General features: G+C 26.1%; 2 protein-coding genes across 4 annotated transcripts; both read left to right on the forward strand.

Moving 5' to 3' along the window:
• The first annotated feature begins 231 nt into the window (after positions 1-231).
• On the forward strand, positions 232-3,884 carry LOC113385036 (protein GPR107). Its single transcript, XM_026622838.1, has 13 exons — positions 232-414; positions 490-600; positions 673-818; positions 893-1,020; positions 1,496-1,593; positions 1,658-1,759; positions 1,836-1,969; positions 2,075-2,224; positions 2,293-2,410; positions 2,584-2,714; positions 3,284-3,425; positions 3,499-3,650; positions 3,740-3,884. Exons 1-13 carry the CDS (start codon positions 337-339, stop codon positions 3,882-3,884), a joined length of 1,635 nt encoding a protein of 544 aa, XP_026478623.1. The 5' UTR covers positions 232-336.
• Positions 3,885-4,788: 904 nt separating this feature from the next.
• On the forward strand, positions 4,789-7,316 carry LOC113385199 (zinc finger CCHC-type and RNA-binding motif-containing protein 1-like). 3 transcript variants are annotated; one of them, XM_026623023.1, is made up of 6 exons: positions 4,789-4,897; positions 5,227-5,338; positions 5,852-5,919; positions 6,088-6,301; positions 6,375-6,599; positions 7,165-7,316. In XM_026623023.1, exons 2-5 carry the CDS (start codon positions 5,237-5,239, stop codon positions 6,504-6,506), a joined length of 516 nt encoding a protein of 171 aa, XP_026478808.1. In that variant the 5' UTR covers positions 4,789-4,897; positions 5,227-5,236; the 3' UTR covers positions 6,507-6,599; positions 7,165-7,316. The 3 variants fall into 3 exon arrangements, with proteins under 3 accessions (XP_026478808.1, XP_026478806.1, XP_026478807.1); XM_026623021.1 differs by lacking the exon at positions 4,789-4,897 and adding an exon at positions 4,968-5,160; XM_026623022.1 differs by lacking the exon at positions 4,789-4,897 and adding an exon at positions 5,022-5,155.
• The last annotated feature ends 825 nt before the right edge of the window (positions 7,317-8,141 follow it).

An 8,141-nucleotide genomic window follows, 5' to 3' on the forward strand; every position in this document is an offset into this window, starting at 1 on the left:
TGAAAATCGACAAACACTAGTGTCAGTTTACAGCGATAGTGTAGTAACTTCACTTGGATAACTTGTGTGTTGTGTCACTTATGTTGCAATGGTTGCAATCATACTCTTCTTTATCGCTTTATCTATGGTTGCAATGTCAAATTTATGGCGGGGGCAATCTACAGTTTCTTTTAACAATCTTGTATCTATGCCCTACCTTAAAAATGTGTCACCTGTCATACTGTTTGACTGTTTTGGTTTGCTACCATAAATTCGAGCAAATATGATTAAATTATGAATTTTTTTAATTGTTTAATGAATATAAAAACATTTTGAAATAAATATTTATATAACACAATGCAGTGGAATTACTTATACTTGGTATTCATGTTTTTATGCTCTGCACACTCCAGAAAGCACAAATTGGAAATAAGAGTAAATATGACCTGAACGAAATAATATAAAACGGTTTTTAATAATTCATTAAAATTCCTAATTTTTTATCGATAGGATGATTCTAGGCGTTATATTGCGTTAAGCACCTTTGGCTTATATCAAGGTGGATTTATTGACGTAAATTTACAAAAGTTTCACATACATGAACAAAACATAAAAAGAGAGGTATGTTTTTCTGGATAGCCTGTTTATTGAAATGATTAAAAAAATCTCACAAATAATTTTTAACGTGAAAAGGTTGGATTTTCAATTGATAGAACTATAAGCAATGCTATGAATCCTTATCTTGACAGTCATCAAGATACATGTTTGTTAGAGGATCCTTTATCTTCCCACAATGAAGGCTCAATTATTTTTTTTAAATTGGATCTCAATAATAACAAGTAAATATTACTTGATTTGTTTTTTTGTTTAACATGCGAATTAACATTACACATACATAATCATTTTTTAATAGCTTGAATGTAGAATGCAGTAGAGGTCTGCAGTTCTTACAAATATACAAAAACATGGAAGAATTTCGGAAGGTTGTGAATTCGATGAATTATGCAGAAAATATAGATCACAAGAGAAGTGCCCGAAATGGTATTAAATTACAACATATTTTTTATATAGATTATCACATGAACTTTGATTTTGAATTTCACAGTAATATTCACAAGTATTTTAAAGATCTAATCCTCACAATTTTCTGATGTTAAAATTCTGTATTATTATTTGTTTATAATATTTACCTTTTTATCCTCGAATACACTGGTACAATTATGAAAATTTATACAGTAGATATATACTGTATACAGTATAAGTTTGTTATTCGTTCCTACTCCATTCAGATTTTCACTATTTTCTGTATTTTATAACATTAACAACTTTACAAAAGTTTTCTTTCTCATTGTTATAACTTGTTTAATTCCTTGTTTTCTCAATGATTATTACTGAAAACAATATTATATTGAATAAATCATGAACTTTTTTATAAATAGAACAGGATCAAAATATGTAATTGCTGTTATTTAACTTTTTGGTAGATATTTTATTTCAGTCTTATTACTATTTACAGCATCTGTTCAAGATATTCAGAGAAAGCCATCTTGTATAAACCTTTCGTTGCCTTTGAAAGTTTCAGAAAAGGATGATGTCCAATATATCGAAACCAATGTAAGGTGTTTTTTAGTTACAAAGTCGACATAAAGTTTTTGTGTTCATGATTTATCATTTATAGTTTGTCATATACATACCAACATCACACGAAGAAGGGCTGTATAATTTATATTTTCATAACTGTTTAAACTATCACAATCAACATGTTAAATTGGATTTCAATGTAAGTTTTCAAGCATTTGTATTTTTAATTATTTTCTTATTATTTGATTATTTAATTGAGTTCAAATTTATTTTAGATAGTGATAGAAGAAAATAACAATGGTAATTTTTTGTCAGCTGGAGAGATGCCCCTCCCCACACTATATTTTTGTATGGCTTTACTATTCTTTTTATCTGGATGTTTTTGGACTTTTGTTTTGAGAAGAAGCAAGTGAGTAGATATTGATTTTCAAAAGGATGTTAGTAATATCTATTATAAAAAATTATCTATATGCAATTTGAAATATTAATATATTTGGATATTCTATCGTTTTAGGCATCCTGTTTTTAAAATTCATTATCTCATGTCAATTCTTGTTTTTTTAAAAGCAATGTCTTTATTGTTCCATGGAGTTAATTTTCATTTTATTGCAACTAAAGGAGAACATGTTGCTACTTGGGCAATATTATACTATGTAACACATTTGTAAGTATATCATGCTTCAATTAAAAAATGTTGATGCATGATTTAGAATTTTTTTTTTTTTGTTGTAGATTAAAGGGTGCAGTGTTGTTTATAACAATTGTTTTAATTGGCACTGGATGGACGTTTATAAAACATATTCTAGCGGACAAAGATAAGAAATTATTCATGGTTGTCATTCCTCTACAGGTATATTATATTTACATATTTTTATGTATTTTCAATAAATACAGACTCATGAAATAGTCAAAGTATACTTTAAACCAATGTCTTAAGTGGGGCACACTATTTTCATAGTTTCTTAAGCTCTAGATAAACAAATATAATATGATATATTATTATATTATAATATGTTTTATTAGGTTTTAGCCAATGTGGCTGAAATTATTATAGAAGAAAGTGAGGAGGGTGATATTGAGCATAGAACATGGAGAGATGTTTTCATATTAGTAGACCTCTTATGCTGTGGAGCAATTTTATTTCCAGTTGTATGGTTAGTACATTTTAGTTAGTAACATTTACTTGCAAATGTGTGATTTAGATCCAAGTATGGAATTTCACATGTATATTACATTTTTATATCGTTTTGCATTATTTGCAATGTTTCAGAAGGAACAAAAAATAGAGCTGTATATGTACTATATTTTATTTGTTTTATCAATAAAAAAGTTATTAATTACGTAGTATTAATAATAGCTATCATGTGTTCAAAATAACATAATGAATTTTGTTTTCTTTAAATGATTCTATTTAACTCTTCATTTTGTGTGTTTAATTTGTATAATGATTTTGCTCTCTGAATTTTTAATTCTGATTATATAGTTTTTTTGTTTTATAGAAGAAAATGTAGCATGTATGCATATTTATATTTTTTTGAGTATTAGGCATTCAGGTAAATTTGTATACATAGATGTGAGTTAAATAATCGTATTCACCAAGATGATTTTAGAAAGAACACATTTGCTGAATGCCTTTGGTAGATATTTGTTCTGATTTATTGAATTTATACACTAAGTTTAAGCGTAATTTGTTGCTTGTATTTAAAAAATATTTTTTGGTTAGGTCCATAAGGCATCTTCAAGAAGCATCACACATAGATGGGAAGGCAGCAGTCAACTTAAGAAAGTTGAAATTATTTCGACACTTTTATGTTATGATAGTGTGTTATATTTACTTTACTAGGATTATTGTTTATTTATTGAAGGTATGATTGAAAAATAACAATTTGAAAATGCAACTATTAAATTACTAATCATATGTTTTATTGTAATTTTTAGATCACTGTCCCCTTCCAGTATGAGTGGTTAGATGAAATGTTTAGGGAATTAGCAACATATGCATTTTTTGTTTTGACCGGATATAAATTCAGGCCTGCATCAGCTAATCCATATTTTTCAATGAGCACTGAAGTTGAACCAATGGATGAGGTGTAAGTTGTATCTAAGATTTATCAATATAATATAAACAAGGTTTAAGCATTTTAAATTAAAATTTGTTATATTATTCTGTTCTGTTTAGTTTAACTGAATCTGGTGCCCTAGAAGGTTTGAATAAGTTAACAAATCGTCTTACGAGTATGCAGAGTCAGGAATTTTCTGAAAATGATGATATAGAAAGAGAGCAATTATTGAGTAAGCGTGAAAGCAGTCACGAATATGATTGAACTTTTTAATTCTCAAATATTACTTGTAAAATAATAATTTTGCTAAAATTATGTAGTAAAATGCACTGGATATTGAAATATTATTAATACATTATAAAAATATCATGAATTTTGGAAATATGAAGTACTGTAAAATATGTAGCATATTTTATCAGAATGTTTATAAGAGACTTTTAGCATTTCACGATTCTTATGATTCACTGCTTTTATCAAATTTGCATACATGTTTTTGACAATATTAATAAATTTTAAAATATTTATTATAATTTTTTTTAAAATAAATTGTGCAATTATTTTGTGTTACTGTTTTTTAAAATATTACTAAATTTATGGAAAGGTAAATTTACTATCATCTTATCAACTTTTTACAGAAAATTATTGATAAAATATTTAACAATAGATTTTTGTTATATTTTAACAAATACCAAAAAAGATTTTAATAGATTTGTGATTTAAATAGATAAGAAGATTTTTTAAAGAAATTTAATATTGTTTGGAATTACTATTTAAATGTTATGATTTTACATGAAAATACATTGCCATAATATCAAAACTCATTTGATTATATTGTGTAAATTTCAATATCGAGTTCCATCAGATGGTTTTTAAATAATGATTGACTAAAATTAATACTTTATATCTAACCGAAGTGCTTTGCTAGAATTGCGTTTGTCAAGGATAGACCCATTCATGACCCATTACTCTTTACAACTGCACATTGTAAATGTTTAAAATCTTATTTTTGAAAAAATATTTTATATGATTGTAGAGTGGCAGTCTAGAAAAATATCAAGCTTTAATCATATGAATAAATCATATTCTAATATTGTCTAGGGCTTTAATGATTCATCAAATACGTGCTTAAGAATAGTTCATAAAATCTAGTAGCACATTTTTCTGAATGGATTAAAATTGCATTTGGTTGACCAGTTGATACTTACTTCTTTATGTTTATTTATCTATGGGATGCTTTCTCCTGGATACGAAGAAACAGCTAGCAAATGAACATAATGGTGAATATCTATATAGTATATTTAAATAGATCTCTGAATGTTTTTTTTTTTGAATTGTCAATATTGCAGAGGTTATGTTGATTATTTTTCTAGCAAAATATATTTTGTTAAAGTAGCTTCGTATGAAATTCTCGACTTGATTTTAGTGCAATGAGTGGCAAATTAGCTCCTAGTAAAAGCACTGTTTATATGTCTAATTTACCATATTCCCTGACAAACAACGATCTGCATAAAATATATGAAAAATATGGGAAGATAGTAAAGTAACAATATTTTTGTTCAAAATCTTATTTTTAATTAGTAAAGTATTATATTTGATTTGATTGTAGAGTGACAGTTATGAAACGAAAGGACAATAGAAAGTCTCGAGGAGTTGCATTTATATTATTTTTGAAACCGGAAGATGCTCAAGAATGTGTAAAATCTGTAAATAATAGTATTGTAAGTAGTTTTACATTCAAGAAGAAAAAAAAGAATAATGCTGGTTTGATTTTGATATTTTCTGTATATATTGAAAGGACCACATATTATAACTTATTGATTGTAAAACATATTAACCAAATGATTCAAATAACATCATCTCAAAGAGTTCAAATCTTTAAAATGCTATTGTTCCAATACTAAATATATTGAATTTCTATATCTGATGGCTGATCTATAGAAATAGATGTAAGCCTTTTATTAAAATACATAAAGTGTTAGTTTTTAGAATTCAACAAACTGCTCAAAATTTGTATGTTAAGAATTGGAAACATTCAACAATTTTTTTCAAGATTCATTGCAATCATCTTATTTATTTTTTATTATTTAAAGATTTGTTTCCAAAAACAAGTACTACTTTGGGTTCTTTGACTTTACTTATTAAATTACTTTACCTTGGCTTATTTATTTGTCAATTCATTATACATTTTATATAGCATTTTTATTATCTTATGAGATACATTTTTATTTCAGATGTTTGACAGGACAATCAAATGCAGTATTGCGTCTGATAATGGCCGGACTAAGGACTTCATAAAAAGGTATAATAGTATGGTGACCCTTTATTTAATTGTTGATTATTGAAGTGCACTTTATAATACAAATTTATTGGAATTAATAATTCAATATTTTCCTGTTTTTTTGCATAGAGTAGTTTTCGATCTGTTCTATATGTATATGATTTCTAACTATTGTTTATCTTTTTTAAGGAAGGAATATCTTGATAAATCTTCGTGCTATGAGTGCGGAGAAAAGGGTCACCTAAGCTACAAGTGTCCCATAAACACATTAGGAGACAGACAGCCGCCTCCTAAAAAATCTCGGAAGAGGAAAAATGAAACAAGAAAATTAGAAATAAATAAATCCAAAGAAATGTTTGAAGATTCTGATGATGAAACCCTAAGTAAAGCAATATTATATGAAGTGAGTTAAATTTGTTTTATCAGTTACTATTTTCAGAAAAGAGTTTTCATTATAATTACATTGAAAATTGCAGCAAAGGAAAAGGGAACAAGAAATTGATTCTTTAGAAAGTAGCTTACTTAATGAAACATGCTCCAAAAAAGTCAAGAAGTTTACAAAGGATACTTATTTAAGTGATGAAGAATATATAAGTGATTCTGCTTGAATTTGAAATTTTACTGTGAATTAGAAGATATTTAATTATTTTTTATTTTTCTTCTTTTGAACCTGATAATTTTTATACATATTGACCTAAAAAGTAAGTGAACATAATTTTTCAATTATATAGATTATAATATTCCAATATAAAATAATTTTTTCAAATTAATAAAAAAAATTCGAAAGAAAACATAAAACAAGGCAAACCTAAATATAACTAAAAACGTCTAAAATACCAAATACACCTTATATGGGAAGTAGTAGTAGTCTATAAATATACTTTTTATAGACTAATTACTCGTCTTTTTACAAATTAATTTCTTAATTATACACTTGATTATATAGCTGGGCATGATTTTAGCTAAAAACATAAATTATTTTGCATCATTCATCAATTTTTATTATTCTTTTGCATTTTAAATTATTTTTAATTAACTTTTGCATTATAAATTTTTATTATCATTAGACCATTAATAGAGATGAATTATGAATTGATACAAATTGTTATCTGATATAAATATGCATTATTATTGTTTGGAATGGATAATTATGATCATTCTATCTCTAATATTATAATTAACCAATCAACATTTTCAATTAGAAGTCAATTTCTGGACAACTAGTGAATTACTAAACATTGATCTTTACAATAAACATGTATTTAGGCAGATCTGCTCACTAACACCCATCACATATAAATAAAACTTGATGATGGGGAACTTTCTCCTATGTATGTGCAACTACTTCAGATGTTCTGTAATTGTTTTGGCAAAGCAGGGTATACGAAATCTTATTATGTTCCTTGAGCAACACGGTGATAGCAAAATGATAGAAAATTACATTCATTCATATTTAGTTTATTTATATTCATAATATATTAAGTTATTTAAAATTGAAACTTTAGTTTTACTCAAACTTACATTGTAATTTTTTTTTTCTATAAAAGTGCTGATTGGGTCAAGAGCGCCAAGCGAACGAGTAAGGCTTCATTAATAAGCCGCCCTAGTTTTCAAATTTCTCAAATATTTGAAGACTAATCTTTGATTAATAAAATAAAATATTATGGTGAAATGTTTCAAACTTTATATTTTAGGTTTCAACCATTTATATTTAACTCAAAGATTTTATATTTACTCTAAATATAATATATATTATATAATATCCCTGGTCTTCATAAATTAGCTTTCTCATATAAAATAAATAAAAAATCAATGCAAAAAATATTATATTTAATTAAATTAAATGCAATGACTGTGTAGATAATATAATATATAATGTGATATAGATAGAAGACAAGAAATATAATTCAAATATTTATTATTTATTAAAACATTTTCCTTCACAAATTGGATTTAAAAAAATGTGAGTTTTATTTTAAATGTAAAAACCGTTACTGTCATTTCTGGCAACCCTTTGGTAACTTTAGTTAGAAATAAAGTTTGCTAAATATCTGATTTTCGGCCGCAAGATTTAATATTTATCGGTCAACAGTATCTATTATCTAATCAAAACAAGGATAGGATAGAATGGATCGAATTAGTATCTTATATTTTATCTTTTAATTAAGAGTAAAGTCACCCAAGAAGAAGGCACTCAGTGACACTCAAGTGTCACTTTGCTGTCAAACGATGACATCTCTGCA

This window comes from Ctenocephalides felis, unplaced genomic scaffold (assembly GCF_003426905.1).
Source record: "Ctenocephalides felis isolate EL2017-DRISC unplaced genomic scaffold, ASM342690v1 CF-g0.4_SCAFFOLD_03571, whole genome shotgun sequence".
Taxonomy (NCBI): domain Eukaryota; kingdom Metazoa; phylum Arthropoda; class Insecta; order Siphonaptera; family Pulicidae; genus Ctenocephalides; species Ctenocephalides felis.

What these genes read in the sequence shown, in the direction of transcription:
- LOC113385199 (XM_026623021.1), top strand. Translation starts at nt 5,048, where the DNA reads ATGAGTGGCAAATTAGCTCCTAGTAAAAGCACTGTTTATATGTCTAAT. An exon ending in AAATATGGGAAGATAGTAAA is followed by an intron (nt 5,161 to 5,226) that starts GTAACAATATTT and finishes ATTTGATTGTAG; the next exon opens with AGTGACAGTTATGAAACGAA. An exon ending in ACTAAGGACTTCATAAAAAG is followed by an intron (nt 5,920 to 6,087) that starts GTATAATAGTAT and finishes ATCTTTTTTAAG; the next exon opens with GAAGGAATATCTTGATAAAT.
- LOC113385036 (XM_026622838.1), top strand. Translation starts at nt 337, where the DNA reads ATGCAGTGGAATTACTTATACTTGGTATTCATGTTTTTATGCTCTGCA. An exon ending in AGCACAAATTGGAAATAAGA is followed by an intron (nt 415 to 489) that starts GTAAATATGACC and finishes TTTTATCGATAG; the next exon opens with GATGATTCTAGGCGTTATAT. An exon ending in ATTTTATTTCCAGTTGTATG is followed by an intron (nt 2,715 to 3,283) that starts GTTAGTACATTT and finishes TTTTTTGGTTAG; the next exon opens with GTCCATAAGGCATCTTCAAG.